Source organism: Periplaneta americana, chromosome 6, assembly GCF_040183065.1.
Source record: "Periplaneta americana isolate PAMFEO1 chromosome 6, P.americana_PAMFEO1_priV1, whole genome shotgun sequence".
NCBI lineage: Eukaryota > Metazoa > Arthropoda > Insecta > Blattodea > Blattidae > Periplaneta > Periplaneta americana.
The window spans coordinates 75,815,416-75,839,436 of NC_091122.1; the positions used below are offsets into that span (position 1 = coordinate 75,815,416).

At 33.4% G+C, this 24,021-nt stretch overlaps 1 protein-coding gene across 3 annotated transcripts in view; it reads right to left on the bottom strand.

The window, feature by feature from the left end:
- The window catches only part of LOC138701422 (PC-esterase domain-containing protein 1A-like), a 166,834-nt gene that overhangs the window by 59,004 nt on the left and 83,809 nt on the right, over positions 1-24,021 (bottom strand). For 2 of the 3 annotated variants that reach the window (XM_069828290.1, XM_069828288.1), the window contains exon 9: positions 7,674-7,931. The exons of the other annotated variant lie outside the window; for it this stretch is intronic. In XM_069828290.1, coding sequence (XP_069684391.1) covers positions 7,674-7,931 — 258 coding nt within the window. The remainder of the gene's footprint in view (positions 1-7,673; positions 7,932-24,021) is intronic. 3 annotated transcript variants of the gene reach the window in all.

Here is a 24,021-nt window from a genome sequence, read left to right on the forward strand (position 1 = left end):
GGCGGATGTATAAATAAAATAAATAACAGTTGCATTTGTCTTGAGATGCTTAAGCAAGTGGTGCTATATTTATTTAAGAAAACGAAGACGCCACATCCTAGTCAGTAAAAAGTTAATGTAAATGATTAAATATTGATTTCAATACTGCTTATCAACACTAGAAACTACTTCGTAATACATTATTGCAAAATTATTGGTTAGTACTTAAGATAACAACACTTTATGAAATCAAATCGAAAGTTATAATTTACTTTTAACCTAAAATAACCTTCCTACATAAAGCAATAATTTTCTTTAAACTTACTTAACTCACTTACAAATGACTTTTAAAGAACCCAGAGGTGCATTGCCGCCCTCACATAAGCCCATTATTGGTCCCTATTCTGAATAAGATAAATCCAGTCCCCTCAAATCCATTTTAATATTATCTCCCGTCTACGTCTCGGTCTCCTCAAAGGTTTTCTGCCCCTCAGGCCTTCCAAAATTCTCTTTAAATCCTTATAACTATATTTATGGCAGAATTAGGAACAATTTTTAATATGAATTTTCTTTAAATCATATTAAAAATTGTCCCTATTTCTGCCATAAATGTAGTTATAAAATATACACAAAACATTATATTAACATCAATAATAATAATAATAATAATAATAATAATAATAATAATAATAATAATAATAATAATAATAATAATACCGTAAACTGGGGTTACTTTGAACACACAGGAAACTTTGAACATTTTTTTCAGAAAATCATATTTAGGTTTCTAGATGCTACACTTGTTAGATGGAGGTAAATTTGTATGAGAATGATTTTTATGATAATTTACCTCCATCTATAACAAGTGCAGCATGTAGAAACCTAAATATGATTTTCTGAAAAAATGTTCAAAGTTTTCTCCGTGTTCAAAGTAACCCCAGTTTACGGTGGTAATAATAATAATAATAATAATAATAATAATAATAATAATAATAATAATAATGTGATCAGCTTTCTATATTATATGTAATTTATTTTGCATTGTAGTAATATCAACATTAAATAAATGGGCTCGCAATGTTCACATGCAGCAGGGATTCCTGGAAGGCATACTTGAGCTAATGAAAGTAGCAGTCTTACTATGAATAAAAGACAAAAAGTTGTAGTACTACAGTAAGACGAAATGTGAACTTAGTGTTTTTTCCACATGTGAGCTTCAGCCATTAGGTATTGTTTTGTTTGTGTATGCTTGGAGGTGAATCTGAGTGGAGAAAATATAGCATCTCAACAATAAAAAATTTTGAATGTAAAGCGTGAAAGTTTTCATATGTTAGGCCGAAATCGAATAGAACACACTCTGTCAGAATGTTTGCATCTTGCTGCTATTCAGCACAATGAAAAAGTTGCTAATAACAGAAAAATTCTAAGTTGCCTTATCCAAGCAATTACTTTCTTAGTAAACAAGAACTCACACTTCATGGTCATCATGAAGACGAAGATTCAGCATATAGGGGAAATTATTTAGAACTTTTAGATTTACTAGCTGAAGAAGAACAAAATCTAAAAAAAAATCATTTGCACTCCAACTCCCAGTTTCAGAGGTACTTCTAGCGACAAACAGAATGACTTGATAGAGTGCATAACTGACGTGCTGCAAGAAAGAATAAGGAATGAAATAGATGAAGCACAATTTATTTCCGTTCAAGCAGATGACACAATTGAGGGGGTCTCGGCAAGAAAGTGCCAAGCCACATTTTTGGTCAAATTGAACTAATCATGCCATCTCATGGGAAATAATACATTTAAAATTATGGTGTCAAGAGTTTCTGCAGAAAACCTAACAGATGGCTCTATTATCCGTTGTATGTTCTTACCCTAATACTTCATGCATCTTCTATAACTGCAAGACAATGTCAAGCAAGAAAGGTAGTTTGGAGAGAATGGTAAATAGGAGGAAACTTAAGTTTTCTAATGAATCAAATGATGAAGGAAGTAATTCCAGCTCTGATTCTGAATATTTGCCACTTTCTGAAGAAGAATTATCAAAAACTGAAATATAGTTAAATGTTGCTTGGCATTATATTACCCTCAGAATGTTAAATGTTGTTGTTGTTTTCTAATGCCAGGCGTTTGACAATAAAGTCATTTGACCTCTTGCACTCAAATATTTTTCAAAGATATTATCATGGCCAGCCACTGAAGCACAGATTTTGAGGTGTTCCGAATCCATTTCTTGGTTTGAGTTGCACAATGGGCAGTTAGGGGACTGATATATTACAATTCTATTCAGGTGTTTGGCCAAACAATCATGGCCTGTTGCCAATCTAAATGTAGCTACAGACGATTTGCGTGGTAAATCGGGAATTAACTGTGGATTTTGATGCAGAGAGTTCCATTTTTTTCCCTTGAGATTGTGTTATCAAATTTTGTTTGTTAAAGTCTAAGTATGTAGATTTAATAAATCTTTTCACAGAGTAAAACGTAGATTTAGTAACAGGTCTGTAAGTAGCAGTGCTGCCCTTCTTTGCTAAAGCATCCGCATTCTCGTTTCCCAGGATTCCACAATGGGATGGTATCCATTGGAATACAATTCTTTTATTGAGTGATATTAATTGAGAGAGCATTTTAGTTATTTCTGCTGTTTGAGATGAAGGTGTGTGTTTAGAGACGTTTGATAGAATAGCTGCTTTGGAGTCTGACAATATAACTGCATTTTTAAATTTATTGATGTGGCATAGAAGATTCCTGAGACTTTCACTTATTGCAATGATTTCTCCATCAAAACTTGTTGTTCCATACCCAAGAGATCTATAAAGTGAGAAGAGACAGCACGTAACACCTGCACCGGCACCTTGTTCTCTGGAGATCAAGGATCCGTCAGTGTATAAATGAAGCCAGTTTTGTGGAGGGTACCTAATATTAATTGTCTCTAAAGACAATTGTTTTAGTATTTCAGTGTTTACTTCTGATTTTAGTATTTCTTCTGTTAAATTTAGATTATATTCTACATTTAATAGAGTTAAAGGGTTTGGTTTAATTTGTAGGTTTTCTTTTAAATTCGGGATATTGATTTTCTGTTTTAATTCTTAAACAATGGATATGAAACTTTTTTGAGTTTTCAATCTACAGAGGACTGTATGAATGCCAATTGTTTCCTGGTAATCTAATAAGTTTTTCATACTGAATCAGTGCTTTTTCTTCTATTGTCATTTTGATGCTGTTAATATTAGTGAGGAATCTTCCCAATGTTTTGCAAACCCCGTTGTTTGCCCACACTGTGATGTTTTTGTTTTTTCCCTATCTCGAATACTATAATATTTATAGGGGTTTAATATTTGAACTGACTTTTGAAATACCCTATATTTTAGGTTACTGTTTGTCTTTTGAGAAGTAACGAAATTAATATCAAGTTTGTTTGTCTTAAAAATGCTAAATAATAGTTGAAAATATAACATTAACTAATGTCAATAAAACTTCACACTATATAATTAGTAATTCTTTTGACCAAGACAGTGTCAAGCCACAGAACAGTATACATTATACATTAAAATATAAATTTGTAATATAATATAATAAAAAATATGTATAATATATTTCATATCTTCATTAAAAATGTATTAGGGAAATTAATTATATCTATAGAATCAAAATTTAACTTTTTCTGTGATTTGAGGATTTGATCAAACATTCAACTTGCATTATCTCAAAAGTGTAAAAATGTGGCTTGGTACTTTCTTGCCCGGAACCCCCTCAATTGATGTCTCGGGCAGAGCTCAATTGAGCATTATATTCAGATATACAATACCAGATAGAGTTGAGGAATGATTCTTAGTATTCTTTCATGTCTCAAAAAACAAAAGTACAGAAGGACTGTCGTCCATTATTATGGACAACTTAAAACTCTGGAAAGTAGGGAATAGACTAGTATGCCAGACTTACATTGGGGCTCTTACCTTGGTAGAAGGTCATTAAAGGTGTTCAGGCCCTTGTGCAACAGTCTTATCTGCATGCAATATTTATCCATTATTATGCCCATCAAATGAACCTAGTATTACTGAATGGCTCGAAACAAAATAAACTGTTTATTTGTAATCTCACTATGTTTCACACATTCTTACGGAATATTCGACAGGTAAGGGTTTGTACATTTGTATGAGTTGGTATGATGTTGGTTTCAACATATCATTACTGTAAGGAATGCCCTCTTTTTCAAACTATTCCTTCATTACAGTTGTTAAACTTAAAGCAACATTATGGTAAGGAGTGCTATCAAATACAACAGAATTCGACTTCAAATTTGGAATCAAGTTCTTTCGAATCCATTTCTCATAATTAACTGGGATTATTTGAGAGTGGTAATCCCCAGATCTCTTCTGTGATCTCGGAATTAGTAGGCAATTGGGAACGAACCTCAGTTCACCTCCAACATGTATTATTACTAGTATTAGGCGCTGTCAGATACAAAATATTTCTTCTCTCAGCTCGATAATTAGAAATAATCTCAGGTTGTGTATCCTTCTTTGCCTAATATCGTAATTTTTAACTAATAGCAACTTCTTTGTTTTCCTTTTCTCCCAACAATATCCCAGTTTTTAGCAGAAATCTAACACTAATATTGCCATATTAAAGCCAATTGCGTCTTTCAGATTCATTCTAACTGCAGTGATTATTGTAATGCATTGCTCGGTGATGTGAAGTCATACACTGCCCTTCGCACTACACTTTCATCACGTGTGTCTACTTCGAAGATATTCGTTTAAATGATTATTCTCTTTTTATATGCTGTTTCAAAGATGTACCATTGCCACACTCAATTTTCCTCGATTCTGCAACATTTTTTACATTCCTACAGGACATGCCTGTAGCCATTATCCCTCACTCTTGAACAATGTCTAGAGAAATTTTATTTCCTTGAGTAGCTTCTTTGGATACAAACACCAACACATCGTCTTTAACGTCTTTGGTTTCACTACGATACTTGTTCTTATTTAATTTTGAAATAACTGCTGGAGCCATTTCATTAACTACAATTGCAAATTACACTTAAACTAACTCTATGTACATAATTTAAATACATACACACACTTATAAATGCTACCAGTGAATATTTTTAAAACTTTCGTAAATTACACAAATTACAGGCACCTGTTAGGGAGTGAACGAATAACAGAGAAATGTTTTGCAAGTGGATTTTACATCTGAGCAGGAACCGGTACCTGCCTTTTAAATCACAAAAGTTGAAAGGTTTTCAGATCTTTCGTGAGAACTGTACATATTTTTTAAAAGTTATTTTCCCTTGTTGTTCTAAGTTCAATGCTTTCAATGCTTTTAATTCCTGGTTTGGGAGTCGACATTACTAAATCATCTGCAAAAATAGGACACATTATTCCAGATTTCTTAAATGTTTGTGGCACATCATTTATGTAGATATTAAAAAGTATTGTACTGAAATTGCACATTATAGTAATCTTCGGTGAATCTGTCTATATTTGGAAGTACTTCCATTATATCTGCAATAAAACACTGAGTTAGGAAATGCCCTAAATATATACTTACTTACTGGCTTTTAAGGACCCCGGAGGTTCATTGCCGCCCTCACATAAGCCCGCCATTGGTCCCTATCCTGAGCAAGATTAATCCATTCTCTATCATCATATCCCACCTCCCTCAAATCCATTTTAATATTATCTTCCCATCTACATCTCGGCCTCCCTAAACGTCTTTTTCCCTCCAGCCTCCCAACTAACACTCTATATGCATTTCTGGATTCCCCCATACATGCTACATGCCCTGTCCATCTCAAATGTCTGGATTTAATGTTCCTAATTATGCCAGGTGAAGAATACAATGCATGCAGTTCTGTGTTGTGTAACTTTCTCCATTCTCCTGTAACTTCATCCCTCTTAGCCCCAAATATTTTCCTAAGCACCTTATTCTCAAACACCCTTAACCTATGTTCCTCTCTCAAAGTGAGTGTCCAAGTTTCACAACCATAAAGAACAACTGGTAATATAACTGTTTTATAAATTCTAACTTTTAGATTTTTTGACAGCAGACTGGATGATAAAAGCTTCTCAACCGAATAATAACAGGCACTTCCCATTTTTATTCTGTTTAATTTCCCCTGAGTATCATTTATATTTGTTACTATTGCTCCAAGATATTGAACTTCTCCACCTCTTCAAAAGATAAATTTCCAATTTTTATATTTCCATTTCGTACAATATTCTCGTCACGAGACATAATCATATACTTTGTCTTTTCGGGAGTTACTTCCAAACCTATCTCTTTACTTGCTTCCAGTAAAATTCCCGTGTTTTCCCTAATCGTTTGTGGATTTTCTCCTAACATATTCACGTCATTCACATAGACAAGCAACTGATGTAACCTGTTCAATTCCAAACCCTCTCTTTTATCCTGGACTTTCCTAATGGCATACTCTAGAGCAAAGTTAAAAAGTAAAGGTGACAGTACATCTCCTTGCTTTAGCCCACAGTGAATTGGAAACGCATCTGACAGAAACTGACCTATACGAACTCTGCTGTACATTTCACTGAGACACATTTTAATTAATCGAACCAGTTTCTTGTGAATACCAAATTCAATAAGAATATCATATATAACTTCTCTCTCAACCGAGTCATATGCCTTTTCCCTAAATCATATAATCTTAAAGTCGACCTGGTTGGCGAGTTGGTATAGCGCTGGCCTTCTATGCCCAAGGTTGTGGGTTCGATCCCGGGCCAGGTCGATGAAATTTAAGTGTGCTTAAATGCGACAGGCTCATGTCAGTAGATTTACTGGCATGTAAAAGAACTCCTGCGGGACAAAATTCCAGCACATCCGGCGATGCTGATATAACCTCTGCATTGCGAGCATCGTTAAATAAAACATAATATTATTATAATTTTAAAAATAATTTTGTCCTACAGATGTAAATCGTATACACTTTGAAAATCCATAAAAACTGCTAGTGTACCTTTTTTCTTGTTAAATAACTTTTGATTTCTTGACCGAAAATAAGAATTTGTTTATTGGTTGAATGGATTTCCTAAATCCAACCTGATATGGTTAAATTAAATTTTGGAATTCTAAGTACCAATTCAGTCTATTTGATACCATTTTTTCCATGACTTTTACAATGATAACAGCAAGTGAAATGGATCTATAAGTTTTTAATTCAGATTCAGATCTATCTTTTTTTTAAGACTGGAAGTGAATATTGCTTTCTTACACTCAGCAGGTACTGTAGTTTTTCAAGATAATTTATAAAGTTTTAAAAATTCTTGTTTAGTAGTTTTACCAAGGTATTTTAAGATCAGAATGTATACTATCTGGGTCTGAAACGCAGACAATACTCACAAAAAACGAGGGAATAATGCAACATAGAAAAAAGCAGGACAGATGTTGTCCTGTGGAGGATGTTTTGAAACAATTTCAATTGTGGTAATATCCCTCAAAATGAGGGGCAGATGGTCATTCGAATGATGATGATGATGATGATGATGATGATGATGATGACGACGACTATGACGATGACGATGACGACGACGAGGACAAGGATATTATGGATATAAATCGTTTGTTACATGTCACAAATTATTAAAATTGATTTATCTGGATAAAGGATATTAAGTCACTTTTTTTATTTGAAATAAATGCTTTCTTTCGAATGAATGGGAGTAGGTACTTACTTAAAGGAGTTTTCTTACTCTTTTCATTCCGATTTCTTCTTTTACGGGACGAATTCAATGAAGATTCAGCGTCTTTCTTAGGTGTTGCAGGAACTTGAGAGCCAACAGTGGAATTCTGTGTATTTTTATTGATCTCTAGAAATACACGTGGCATTACTGGAAATATAATCTCAGTCTTCTTTTCAATTTCTAGGTTCTTCATTTTTTCCAGGCAATTACTTTTGAAATTTCCAGGCAGCTGACAATCCCAAGACAAGGCTGAAAATATCAAACACGAAATTATACTCATAACCACATTGCTCTATACTGTGCTTATGTATATCTCAACCAAAGACGTTGTAGTTATATATCTAGACACAGAATTGGCGCTGGTGTCATGTACAAATTTGAAACCTCTCGCGCAGGTTCGCGCGACGCCATGTTTTGGGAGCACAAATGATTGTTTCTATAAAGCATTCGGGGTTTAGAAAATACCATTCAGTATGTAGGTGTTTTCTTAGTGGATTTCCTACTTCACTGTAATATAACTAAACTTATTTACGTATTTTCTAACGTATAATATAAAATAACAGAAGTAAATCTAAATATTGTAACTAAGCATTGTTTTAAATATAAACGCCTTATATTGCTCATAAATAGACTTATTAGTTTATTTCTATTTCCTATGACCAAATACATGGAATATTTTTACTTATTTTTTAATATATGTTAGAAAATACGTAAATAATTTATTTAAATCATATTACAAAGAGAGGGACGTCTGCCAAAAATATCTATATACCCAATAGTATTTTCCAAACACCTAACGCACTGTAATAATAATCCTCAGTGTTTTGAGAATCAGAGGCGATATGACTCTTCTACTGCAGACACTGATTGCAATTCCCTCATTCTTACATCATTCTCAATGACACAATATTGTCAAAATGTGATTGTATTCATGCTGGCTTAGTTGTTAAATCATTAAGAAAAATATGGTGTAATAAATCTAAAGACTCAATTTATGGTACGTAGCCTACCAGCAGTAAACATAATCTCTTTTATTTTTTTTAACGAAAGAATAATGGGAGTCTTGTCATACCATTATCTGAGATTATAGAAATATGCCGCTTAAGTGAAAGAGCGATTATACAGATGTTGACAGTTCAATGGCATATTACCACCCATTCTTACATCGTGTGAAAACAATCTGCTCTAGAAGTAGAACACTTGTACAATCTTTCTACACTTATAGGAACATATTTTAGAAAATGGATCTCAGATTCCTCCCGAGAATCATATTTTAAACTTGTTAAACTGACCATAAAAGTACATAAAGATCTACTGATGTAGCTCAGTAGGCTAAGGATTGTCGGTCCAGAGTCGCGCTCGGTCCCGGGTTCGATTCCCGCTGATTTCCTGGTTGGGTTTTTTTCTTATATCCCCAACCGTAAGGTGAATGTCAGGTAATCTAAGGCGGATCCTTGGCCTCGTCTCGCCAAATATCATCTCGCTATCATCAATACCATCGATCCTAAATGGTCTAGTAGTTGATACAGCGTCATTAAATAACCAAATAAAAGAAAGTACTACATAAAGAGCAGATGTTAGCACACAGCTTAAGGTTACACCACGACTTTACATAAAAATGTTGTACAACAATATTTAACGGAGTCAATAAATAATAATAAATAATAATAATAATAATAATAATAATAATAATAATAATAATAATAATAAATCAATAGGCAAGATGTTCTGTACACTAGGCCTGAGTTCTATTATATGACTAATTGACTAATTCATGCATGTGACGTTTATTTCATTCTACAGCTGTAATAATAAGCTATTGCATGGTAGGCCTACTTATATTTCTAACTAAAACATTAGGTACGTGTTTCTATTTTACAGGTGTAGGCCTATATTATGTGATATGGAATCGAATAAATAATAATTGTTCATTTCTCGTCCACATCAAAGCAAACGTGTTTACAATGTAGGCCTAATGTAACGTCTTACACAGGCAGTGTTTTGTTAATAATAGTTAATACTAATAATTGTCTTTTCATCTGAACTATTACTACAATATGCATTTGTATTTCTGTTCGCTCTATATGTTGTCAAATAACTATACAACATCTTTAGTTACAGTATCAAATTGTTACAGTTTTCTTTCATTTCATGTCAAACTAACGGTAACTAAGTTTGATTATGTCTTTAACGTGGTTGCTTTAAATATTAATAAGATTTTTTTTCATTTATCCATTCAGGTTGATTTATAAGAGACACCAAACATATATATTAAACATTCAGCATTGTATAGTGCAGCCGTCTGCTAGCCGGTGGTTCTCCCAAAGCATGGCGGCGAACGCAAGCTTCAATTTGTCCCTACTCTAAACTTCTGTGCAGCCTCGGCTGTAGGGGCTCGCTCTCAACATGCAGGTTCACTTGCTTGAGAAAGAGCTTACACATGAAAAGTCTTCAAACATTTGAAACAAAATATATGTTTATTATGATATGTTTCATTTACATTAAAAATGTTAAAAACACCTGTCTGAACTCTACAACAAAATCTGTTACATATTAATACTAGAGCTACTATATATATATATATATATATATATATATATATTATTTGGAGGTACACTGAGGCCTACTGCCTCATCTTCAGTACCCTGATAAATCTGTAAAAATGCAAAAATTAAATATATTGAATCTGTTATATTTGTAAATATGATTGAATATTATTAATGAAGAATGAAATGTTACATCAACGTAATGTATTATATTGTATTGTATTTATTTACATTTTATGGTATTTGTACATCACTTCACAGCTAGAATATGGAGCATGTCAAAAGATCCTAATAATACTACAAAGTCTTAATTATAGTTATAGTCTAGTTGAGTTTTACAACATACTAGTACAACATAAGGGATTAGTATGTATACTTAATACAATACAGAAATATTCATGCAGTGGTCGACCTGCTTGGCGAGTTGGTATAGCGCTGGCCTTCTATACCCAAGGTTGAGGGTTCGATCCCGGGCCAGGTCGATGGCATTTAAGTGTGCTTAAATGCGACAGGCTCATGTCAGTAGATTTACTGGCATGTAAAAGAACTCCTGCGGGACAAAATTCCGGCACATCTGGCAATGCTGATATAACCTCTGCAGTTGCAAGTGTCGTTAAATAAAACATAACATTTTTTTCATGCAGTGTTGCTGAATGTCATAAATTCACCTACAGAATAGAAGGCATAAGAAATTAGGTACTTCTTTAATTTGGCCCTAAATAATATTATGTTTTGAGTTTGATTTCATATCCTTAGGGAGGCTATTAAAAATGTTTACTATCATATAAATGCACTCTGTTTTGATAGCACGATAGACTTGCCGATGGAGTATGAAAGTCATTTTTTGACGAGTATTTATGCTATGAAATGTTGCATTAGTTACAAAGTTTCCATGATTACATTGGAGGAAGTTTATTAATGAAAAAAAATATACTGACAAGTCATGGGCATTATTTGTAGTTTTTTAAAAATGATCCTACACAATTCCCTAGATTTGGCACCTATATTATTCCAATTACTCTTTTTTGTAGTAGGAATATACGAAATATATATGTGAAAATAAAGTATAAACATGAGCTCACCCAGGTCAGGTTGGAGAACGAAATAACATTACACTTAGTTATGCATTGAGCATTTATAATCACTATAGCAGGGATGAGACGATATTAGCTCTCAATCATGGTAGAAGAGCTCGACCTTGATCACAAGCACATAGTGCATACACTACATAGTGTAGCAATGTAGACACAGGGATATACATGCACATGCAGCGAATAAAGGCAGAAATTATTATAATAACTTGCATTACTATATTTCTGGCTATGTAATAATTACTTAATATGTATGCACATATGTAAACAAATCGCAAAGGAGAGGAGAGAACAAAAAGAGAAAGAGAAGAAGTTAATTGTTTGTAAACCATTTTCATGTGAAAAGCAGATGTTTATTCTGAAAATACTTCACTTCATTGTTTAGGAGGAATTAATAGGGTCTACCTGCTTCACGTTTGTGATCTGTAAGTACTTTTGAGCATTTGTTTAAAAAATAATGAGAATAATGATTGAAATAAAGTATATATTGATTGTTTGGTTGTGAAAATGTAGTCAACACTCTCCAGTCATGATTATGTAATGAGTTTTCTTAGAGTGATTTGTGGGATGCACATAACGCGGAAAAATAAATTCATTAAATTATGCTATTGAAGAGCCATAGTAACTTTTGGAGTCAATCATTTAAAAGGACATGTATGATTTTTAAAACTTCCACAATTTTCATCCAAAATTTGTGAAATGTAAACTACATAAAGAGATCTACAATACTATCATGTGTAAAAAATTTGGTGCCATTAGGTCTAATAGTTTTGAAATTGTAGTCACTAAAAAGGCTCTTTGTGTCAAAATTTTCAAACTTTTTAGTTCATATTTGCTCAAAATCTTGAAAATAGTTATGGGAATAAAAATTAATTAGGTTTTAGAGCTCAATTTAAATAGAGAGACAAATAAATGTTCAAACTTTATGAATTTACCATTAAGGCATATTAAATTTAATCTAAGTGCAATATGAATATTCCCCGAAGGAATCTAATATTAATATTTCATACAAATCCTAATTAAATTTCATTTATCAACATTTAATTGACCTCTGTGAGAAGTTTCAGATTAATATGACAATAACTGTTGTTCAAGGAGCTTTTTTATGCAATAAATTGCTTAAAATTTTAAAGTCGTGAAAACAGCATTTAAAAAAAAAAACATTTCTCTCATATTATTTATTAAACACTGTACTTCAATGCCATGTTCAATGTATAAAAACTAAATCTTCTACTTGTCATTTAAAATATCTTTATTGTAATCTCGCTTCTGATCTGACATGGTCTGCAACATTGTATGTGATGTACACCCTTTCTTACTGCTGTATTAGCAATGTACCTCAGATAGAAAAGTGCCGCGCCTTTAGAGAGAGCTTAAAAAAGCTACTAGAATCATCGCATCACGGCACTATAGGCTCTGTGGTGGTCAAAATATGAACTAACGTATATGTCAATAAGAATATTTATAACAAAAACTGCTTTTTCATTAAGGTTACGTGGATTTAGTAATATCCTTGTGGATTCCTATTGATTCTGAAAAATCTTATGTGTGGTTCATCCCATGAAAATGCGACATTTTCACGAAAAAGAAAAATTCCACGAACCTCTGCTTGTTACATGTCATTTTTTTCGTTATGATCCAAATTTTTTTAATCTGACAACACTGATTGTGTAACAACACGTACGTGGGAGAAAAAGTACAAAAAAGGCTGTAATTTAAGAGCGTGAAATAATCTATTAGAAATCACATATTTGAATGCACATTTAAGGCAAATAAATCATTACTTCTGTATGTTGAATTCAATTAATAATGACGTGCTGACCTTTGTTAATAATTGTAATGCATAGAAACCGTAATACAATGATTATTTTGTGCTTGATTACAATTATTACAAAGGTTGAGAGTTTGTGTGTCATGCTCAAATGGACATTTGTTTATATTTCTTCAAAACCATTTCATTTTTTAATGATTCATAAATGTAAAAGTGAGACATCACATAACAATCAACTTCTTATATAGACAACATTTTGATTTATGTACAAGTTCTACAAGAAAAACACGTGACACATGTAACACAATGACTGTGACACACGAACAAAAATGTTATGTTTGTGTGTCGCTAAAGTTTATCCTCAAATCCAGTTGCAATTTTTGTTGTTGTTGGAAGTCTTTATGCCTAAACATAATTAGTAGTGGGATTTCAAATATTTATTGTTAATTTAGATAATTTTGTGTGTGTGTGCACGCACCTGTGCTTTTTTTTCTTCAATGTACATATACTGTAGGTTAAACACTCTTGAAAATATATGTTCCATAATTGTTGTAAGGGGGAAAGGAACTGGCCACACTACCCCATTATCTCCTGGCCAAGTTGCCTCATAAGTGGTGCCTTCTTGGTATCACTTGTGAGGTTCACACCTGTCTTCAAAAAGTTGACTAAACAACAATAACAATTGTTGTAAAAATATAGTCTGTAGGCCTAAAATTAGTATAAAACATTTAATTTATGCCTTAAGTTCGTATAAAATATATCTATATATATAATTTGAACTGGTAATGGAAATTACGGGAAAACGGCTGGACGGATTTTAATAAATAACCCCTCATTTTGAGGCTTGAAACTCAAAGTTTTTCGGAAAAGTAGTAGTTTTTAGTGAAATGTCAATTTTTAAACATAACTTTCCTATTTTCCAAAATCCATCTGTCGTCAGTTTTGAGAACTAGCTAATAGCATTCACGGCCGACTTGATATTCCCTTCGCTTTTTTTGTAAAGGAGAAGCGAAGCGATCATCAAGTCGGCCGTGTTGCATTTCAGAATAAAACAAAACACATACTACAGTAAACAATATTACACTAATGCCATGATCTGCAAGAATGCTGACATATTTAGAGCTCAAATTAGGCCTAAATTGGTTATTAAAAACTTAACTTGCTAAAAATAATTTACAGGTTCGATTCTGTGGTGTGTAATTTTCTGGGTACAGCTGTGTATTGGATATTAAAAACTACAAAACGTGAGGTGGTTTGATGACATTATTACTATTAGAAATGAAATATTATTGTAGTTAATGCCGTGATGTGACTATTTTTCATTAATTATACATATTAATGCTATATTGATGATATGAAAGTGAAACGTTTTGGGATTATATAAGTAGATGTAGAGAATAACTTAAATTAGATTTTGATTTCTATAATTTACTGAGTGGCGGCTATATAGTATATATAGTACATGTTACTGAAAGCTATAAAACTTACGTAAGATAATAATATTATTAAAAATCAAATATTTTTATAGTTATTAATCAAGTGGGGTTGGGTCTTTTTCATATATTTAATAGCGGTGTGGTGTAGATATTTATATGGGTGGTTCTCTTCAGTATTGGCTCGAGAGAGAGTATCTTTCATTATTATGGAAACAAATAACTTTCCGAATGTCTGGTTTTCTTCATTGAAAATAAATCTGAAAAATGTTTATTTGAACGTCTAATGAACTTAGTTTGCAGCATTTGCTGCACGAGCCACTAGTATATATATATATATATATATATATATATATATATATATATATATATATATATATATATATTTGTTTAAAAACTTACAAAAATTGATTTATGTTAATTCATTTCATACAAAAAACAAGCTTATACAGTACATTTTTATGATAAGTAGGTAGCCACCATACTATGTCTATGTATAAATAAATTGATGTTATTACTTGCATATTAGGTAAATGGTACTAAACTTCTGATATTAATTTAAAATAGTTTTATTTAATAACATTAACTTACCCCCTAAATATCATTTAGCAATTCTAAAAGATAGGCCTTTTTTTAACAAAAACGCATATAGAGTGTTAGTTGGGAGGCCGGAGGGAAAAAGATCTTTGGGGGGGGCCAAGACATAGATGGGAAGATAATATTAAAATGAATTTGACGAAGGTGGAATATTATGATAGAGACTGGATTAATCTTGCTCAGGATAGAGAACAATGGCGGGCTTATATGAGGGCAGCAATGAACCTCCAGGTTCCTTGAAAGCCAGTAAGTAGGCCTTTTTTAAATCTATATCAGTTGTTCTATTGATATCATAAATATTTATACATTTTGAACATTTTTTATGGTATTTTCAAGAATTTAAGTCGGGCTGATTACTTGGTTGGGTTTTTTCACAGGTTTTTTCCAACCATAAGGTGAATGTCAGGTAATCAATCTATGGCGAATCCTCGGCCTCATCTCTCCAAATACCATTTTGTTAACACCAATCCCATTGACACTAAATAACCTAGTTGTTAAATGACCACGTAAAAAAAAAGACATCAAATATCCTGGGGAAGTTACAAAAGCTTGCGGTGCGGAAGAATTTGAAGTGTCTGTGATGTTCAAGGATGGAAAGGTAATAAAAATGGCTAACATATTGGTGTATTCATTACACGACATTACACAGGAAATATCACCAAATAATGTCGTAAACAACCGTGGATTTGAAAGTGTTATATAGTGTTATTTTGTATAATAAAAAGTTATGTATTGCAGTGCATTTAAAACAATTAGTAACCAACATGACAGAAATACAGAAATGTTTGTGTGTCACAACATATTATTTTGCAATATTTTATTTCTTAATGGCACTGTTATTTATTTATTTATTTTTTAAGTTTATGATTTAGCAGTTACATGTACTACACAAGTGTCTTAATTGTTTGGAAAACAACTGAATGCATTTATGTCATTTGGCACAATAATATGAACATTTTTCATTTTGGTAATAAATCAAGTGGTAAGAAACTGTTCGTGTGTCACACCATATAATATTTCATATTTTTTACATTATTAATTATTCCTTTTCATTAAGAATTTGTGTTTATATTTAGGAATGCTTATGTTAAAAGACAGTAATGTCTTTTCATGAACTACTAAGTATTTAATTAAATATCCTGCAAAGATCATAGTTAGTTGCTTCAAAAATGTTACGTGTGTCACTATGGAATGACCTGTATTTCCTTTACTTCATACATGTAAAATTTCCGTAACATTTTCTATGTTTGTAAAAAAAATGCTGTTTATTGTATACGTGATCACTGAAGGCAGATTTAATATTATTGTGTGATGTATTTCCATGTTCTTTACAATATCTAGTGTTGAAATTTTTATCCGTTTGGTCAATATATGTAGCTTGGCATTCAAAACTTAACAACTAAGTTTGTATCAACTACTAAGTTTGTATACTTCTGAAAAGTTGAATTTATTGACTCATTGTTGAATTTATTAAATAATATTCTTATTATCCTATCTACTATCCTACAAATAGTATATAAAATGTATATACTACCTCAAATATTGTACTGTTGTGAACCTCTAATAACAGCTTCAGAGACAGTATTAGATAAAATCGATCAAGTGCAAAACCAAGCTCTACGCCTCCTCACTGGTGGAGTCAAAACCACTCCAATTAACGCCATGCTCCTTTTAACAGGATTTAAAGCCATTCATAGATTAATTGAAGAGAAGGCACTAATTCTATACGAAAAGCTATTGAGAATTCCAGGAGACCAATTCTGGGAATCTTATCATAATGTCGAAAGACGGCTCAAAACACAGCACGGAATTATACAAAGTCATGGAATTGAGGGAAATATATCAGACTTTTAATACTCCAGAACCTCTTCCTCAATTTTTAAATCCAATACTCCATCTTATTCTCCATAGATTTGGAAGATGCTGTTTGTAAAAAAGAAACACCAGTAAATATATTAAGATCCCTGGCTCTTGAAACAATTAACCTCAATTATCCAGAAACTGATTCGCTTCATGTTTATACAGACGGATCCAAAACGGAGGATGATATTAATGTTGGTGCCGGTGTATACAGTGATATCTTTGCTTTCTATACAGCAGTAGGCACCCATAGGTCAGCTTATGACAGTGATATTGAAGCTATCAGGCTAGCCTTAACTCAACTGATATGTCATCAAACTAAATTCAAGAATGTCGTCATCCTGTGCGACTCCAAAGCAGCCATAGAATCTGTAGGTTCCGCAGACTCTGAGTCTTCATCAATCCAAGACTGTCAAAATGTCATACAACTATTACAAGCAAAACACAAAATCGTGGTACTACAGTGGGTCCCCGGACACTGCAACTTATTTGGCAATGAGCAGGCCGATGCCTTGCCAAAAAAAGGTGCTAAAATTTTACAAACATCTCATAAACCAACACCCTTCCAAGCAATAAAATTATACATCAAAGAAGTTGCCCACAACATCCACTCCCATGAGATTGCAGAAAAAACATATGGCAAACACTGGAGAAGGGACCTTCTATCAATACCTAACAGACTAAGAAGATTGGCAGTCGCCCATTTCTGCCTTGCAACTGGACATGACTGCTTGGCGCAGCATCTCCACCGTTTTGGTATTTATCAACATCCAACCAGTACCCTTTGTGACCTTCAAGAAGCGATGAATAAGGGTCATCTCCAACGCTGCCCACTGAATCACTGACAGAATGTGCCAGATACTGGGAAGCGAGAAGCCTCATGCCTCTGTTTAGTTCTTAGTTTTTAGTTCTTTAAGGTTTTTGTTTAATTCCTTTATTAGATTTAATTTTAAGTTGTATCAAGTTAATTGTTTTAATCTTGAGGTTGTGTTTAGGTCAAAGATAAGTTATCTATGTACCTGTCATTTGAATAAATAAATAAATATTCTTTCGAGAGAATTACTGGATTTTATAAGCTATGTTGCATTTAAAATTTTGTCATACGCCGGTCTCCTTGGTCGTTCCTCTCTGACGTGTTGTCGATGTGGGGAGGGGAAACAGGAGTGAAGTGACAAGATGGCTGTCGCTTGTGGGTGGGGTGATAATAAGGAACTGTGGTGAAGTTTAAAGGAAAGACTGTTTTTACAGTAACATTTGTTTATTACAGAAATAGCTAACAAAGAAAGTGTAATTGTGGTTCCCTCCTAGTCCTGTGGTAGGGGTAACGGGGGTCGTGATATTGATAATTTAGAATTTCGCCCTGAGGCTTCTATGTGGGAAGAGTTATGATGGGTGATAGTAAAGTACGATTTGAGTGAGAGGGAGGTGGGGGTAACGGGAGTGCCTGGGGAAAATCGGCTTGCTCTCAGGTGTGTTGTGGGGGGGGGGCAGGATAACGAGAGAGAGGGAATGAGGTAGAAGGTTAGTTCTCTAGTTCGAAGGATCAACACAGTGTGCTGTGCGACTTACCGACTTCGAGAACAAGCTCCTGGCATCGGAGGATCAACATAGCGTACTGTGTGACTTACCAACTTCAGGAGCGGGGAAGGGTGACCTCTATCATCGACGGATCAACAGAGCGCACTTGCAACTTACCGACTCTAGAGGGGGGATGAGGAGATGGTTGTGTTTAATCGAACAAGCCAGGATAAGAGCTGGGAGTCGAAGTCAGGATGGTGAGAGATAAGGGTGATCAGGGGAAGTGTGCGGGTTGGAGGTGGTGATGAGGCTTGTAGCGAGACTAGAATAAAATAAGTTTAGAATACGTAAGAAGTGAGGAAGATTCGGCTGGTGTAGGAAAGAATACAGGAGACAGGGGCGCAACTTGGCTTCCTGTTCCCGGAGTGGTGGCTGTGTGTAGGCACGTCCGAACAAGAGACAACCATAGCATAGGCCTGGTTGGAAGACTGCTGCTACTGACGGAGGACGCGTTAGAGCGGCCTCTTTGCCATCTAGACAACCAGTAACTGAAGTCGCGGAGATGCGTTATATTTATACCCCTCGGAACAATGGTGGTTGAGGACGCCATTGACGTCACAGTGCCTGGGGGTATTTCTATTGCCAACGTGACTCGTCGCCGCGCGATCTTTGCTTTCTCCCTCACAAGAGGGAAAAAAGCGAGCCAACCTGCTTTCTGAGGGAGAGAAAGCAGCGACTCTAGTTTGCGCGGGTAGGTTTGAACCATTTAAAGTAGGACGCATGGGCATCGAGAATTGATATACACAACAATTTTTTAATATACTAGTAATGAGGTGTGTAAATTTATTAGAATACGTGAACAGGAATATAATTTTTATTGTCATCAAGCTGAGAAAGGGTGGTAATATTATTTAAGCAATGTTTTCTTATATTTAGAACTAACTATTTTGTTTGATGAAGCCATTTTCTTCTGTGATTTTGTATATACCATTCAATTCTTCTTTATAATCTATATCATTCATGGGACATTAATCAATCTATTAATAAGGCTATCAAGCCAAGCTGTCTTATGTTGTAATAGGTGGTTGGTATGTATAGGTATAAGATGGGTGGTTTGAGTGTTTTTTTTTTTTTTATAAATTGTGAGCAGAAAATCATTCTTCATTTTTCAATATATACTTTTAACACTTATATAATCAATGATTAACTTTACAACTTATTTACCTTATTAACTTTTTAGGAAATTACCTGGTTGACTAGTTTCGAAGTGTTATTCTTCATTGTCCAAGTCAGTGAAGATCCCCCGCTATCTTCTGGTTTCCTGTTGTGGTGGGGTGTGTTCATGATTGTGTTGTAAAGGGTGTGTGTTTTGAAATTGAGCTGAGTATTCAGGATGTGCTGAGGGTGTGTTTTTGTATATTTGTAAATTTCATATTGTTCTAGAATATCAAGTTTCTGATTTTTGGCTGGATTTGTAGTATTTTCATGTCAATGTCTATTTTATTGTAGTTGTGGTTGGAGTTTCTGATGTGTTCTGCGTAGGTTGAATTGTTATGTACTCGTAGTTTGTTATGGCAGTGATATATTCCTTGTAATGTGTTTGAAATGATCTTCCAGTCTGTCCAATATAGAAGTTGTTGCAACTATTGCATGATAGTTTGTATACTCCTGTTAAGTTGTATTTATTTGTGTGTCTCGTCTGTTGTTAAGATGTTTTTGTAGTGTGTTCTGTATGCAATGTTGTATTTTAGTTTCTTGAAAGATGATGCAATCTTGTATGTGTTCTTGTTTTCGTATTTAGTGTGATGTATTTGTTTTGCTCTTATGTTTTTGTGTTGCGTTTTCTTGTTTGTGTTTAGTTTTTCTTATGATCTTGTCTATTATATTGGTGTTGTATCCAATTTCCTGTGCACATAGTATCAAATACATAGCACACAATCATGAACAACAGGAAACCAGAAGATAGCACAGGACCTTTACTAGGCTTTGGACAATGAAGAATAACACTTCGAAACTAGTCAGCCAAGTAATTTCCTAAAAAGTTAACACGGTAAAGAAGTTGTAAAGTTAATCAGTAAGAAAATCATTATTATTTATTATAGTGATGTCAAGAAAGTTTAGTCTGTTTTCTATTTCATTTTCTTTTGTAAACTGTATTTTAGAATGCAATTTATTAATATTGTCTAATAAGGCTTGTGATGTGATATGTTGATATATATTATTATGAAGGTATCATCAACAAACCATAACTATTTTATAACAGTTTGTTTATTAAGAGTCAATAAATTTACTTTCCAAGTTGTTAAAAATTATATCCACCATTATTCCAAAAGGGGTGAATCTATAGCAAACCACTGTTTTGTCTATAAAATTTATCATTAAACATGAAATAATTTTGATTGTTACAAATATGTAATAGTTCTGTAATTTCTTCTATTTCGATTTCACTTATGTTTTGAGCTTTCAGATTAGGTTTCATTATGTTTATGATTCCGTTAACGGAATATTGGTGTACACTTAGCGGCAAAAAGAATGGGCCGACTCTTGGTCGATAGAAATGCTAAGTTCTATCGCGCAGTTCACTCGTGTAAACGTAACCCATTGCAAGGCATTGCTGTGGTCTGTCTTCATTGAAAGTCGTCCGTCTATAACGTAGTAAACCTTACGAGCACTGTGTGGCCCAGTGGTAAGAAGTCTGATATCCGTACCAGAGGTTGTGAGTTCACCTCCTGGTACCGGTACGGTAAAATTATTATTTTTCATTTTAATTTTTAATTAATTTATTAGTTTAAATGTGAAATGGCATTTGTTAACAAACTTCGTTATGCCTGCCTTAAAAAATATTATTGCTCATCACCTGTGGACTATTAATAGGTGAGACCTGGCCTGTATAAACAAAAATACTTGTTTCACATCCTAAAAAAACCGGACGCATATCAATCACAAATAAATAATTAAATTAACAAAAACAAACAATTTTTTAATATATCAACAAAACAAGGCCTGTGGTGGGGACTAGTATCTCATCCACAAACCACCTGCGTCAACAACTGCCCTCATTCTGCACGGTATGGAGTCCACGATTATGGAACAGGTCTAAATTCTTGGTCATCTCCTCACACGCATCTAGAACTCTGTCCCACAATTCCTCAGGTGTCTGAACGGGTGGTTGTTCTGCCCAATTAGAGCGTAGGATCCTTTTGACTGCAGCCCACAAATTTCGAATCGAATTCATATCTGGTGAATTTGGAAGCCAGTCGACTGGGTCGACATCACACCTCCTCATAAACCATCTTTGAAGCCGGTTAGTGGTGTGTATCGGATGATTATCCTGCTGGAAGAAAAGTTTTTCTTCTGGATATCGTTTTCCGTTGTATTAACAGATAGCAGTATTGCTTGAAAGAGAGAGGGAGATTTATTATTTATTAGAGTTTGGGCATATTCTAAGAGATATCGCCACATAATTATAGCTTTGCGAGACACATATGATGGCAAATTTGTAATAAAAAAAGGAAGACTGGGAGAGATTCGAGCTTTGAGCTACTACTATCAACTTGTTCAATAGACCAATGCCGTAACGACTTACGCTACTGTGACTGTTAATATTAGTTCGACATAATACGAGGTTTTCCTGTTCATATTCGCTCCGGTTGATTTTGTATTTATCAATTTTATTATTATTTCACTCTTCAAGGGCCCTGGTGTATCTAGAATCAACCCGCCATTCGATTTTATTACATATTTTAGACTCTTAAACAAAATACAGCAAATTTAAATGGTTTAATTATAAGTTACCTAGTGAACTACGGCTTTGACGAGACAAGCATGCGCAATGTTATGTCTCTGGAACTTAGAAATTATTGGCCGGCCCATTCTTTTTGCTGCTAAGTGTACATATTCGAAAGAAACAATTTTGCATTTATCATTAATTGGAATCTCTTGTAAAATTTTTATTAGGTAAGTATTATTTCTTATAGGTACTGTAATTTTTACTAAATTTAAAATTTATTTTTAGATATGTTTTCAAAAACTTTGCTGTATTATATCATTCCTCCTCTGGCAAACTAGCGAAAGTGAAAATAAGCGCCCCTGCACTTAAGGTCTATATTGTACTTAGTACTTAGTACAATATAGACCTTAAGTGCAGGGGCGCTTATTTTCACTTTTGCTAGTTTGCCAGAGGAGGGACGATATGTCAGAGCAGAATGAAAATTAATGATCGGTCTAATAGGAAATAGTGAAATAAATAAATTTAACTTTTCAGGAGTATACATACTTAACTGTCAATTTCTCAAATGTCAAGCTACATATGCTACATACATTGGCCAAACAGGTAGGAATTTAAACACTAGATATTTTAAAGAACTAACGCACAATAGTATTCAATCTACTTTCAGCGATCACATTTATAATAACACATTAAATATTTTAGAATATATCCACAGTGATATGACTAAACCCACATAACCTCAATTAAAAGCAATTTTTTGTAGAAATATTCTTATTGACATATACACTATACAAAAGCAAAACACTTAACTTTTCTTACTGTACTTTTTATTATAAAACCAATGTTAATGCTATTGCTACCGAAAATATTTTGGTTACCACAATAACACACTGACATTTCGTTTAATTAGCAATTCAATTGTTTTCTACTTACAACCATACAGCCATTTGTATGAATACCTCGAATAAAAAAAAGTGTTTAACTTTTTGTGACAGAGTGTATATTTTGACCACCAAAATGTAGTGGTTACAAAAACCAATGCGTAACTAAGTATAACATCAGTTTGTCCTCTAACAGCCATGGACGCTGTTTGTTATCCAACCTGAATTTGGTGAGTTCATGTTTACACTTTATTCATTTTCATATATCTTATGTTGATGTAACATTTCATTCTTCAATACGAATATTCAATCATATTTACAAATATAACAGATTTAATATATTTAATTTTTGCATTTTACGGACTTACCAGGCTACTGAAGATGAGATAGCATGCTCATGCCTTAAAACATACATAGCTCTAGTTTTAATATGTAACAGATTTTATTGTAAGGTGTTCAAACAACTATTTTTAAAAAGTTGCAAAATAAAACATATTATATTATTATACACATCCCGAACACAGTAAAATTGTATTTGACCTCTATGATCATAAAAAAATACGTTTATTGTTTCTTTCCAAATTACAGTTACTGCAAGTGTTCGAAATATTAATCAACATTGGATATCAACTGCTTATACCATAGATAAATAAATAGAGTTTATACAGTCATCTTCCTGATTTATTACGGTTACTTAAAGATGCTTCTGTGTCTACCAACCTGTCTTATTTTGAGGTATATAAATACAATATAAATAACAAATTTCTTTTTCAACTAACTAAAAATAGATAGTGTTCCATTCGTTAGAAAGTAAGAGGTTAGTGAACATTAAGATAGAACATCTCAAATAAAAAAAGAAAAAGAGAAAAAATGTAATTAAAAATTTTCTCATTATATCGGTATTTATTATGT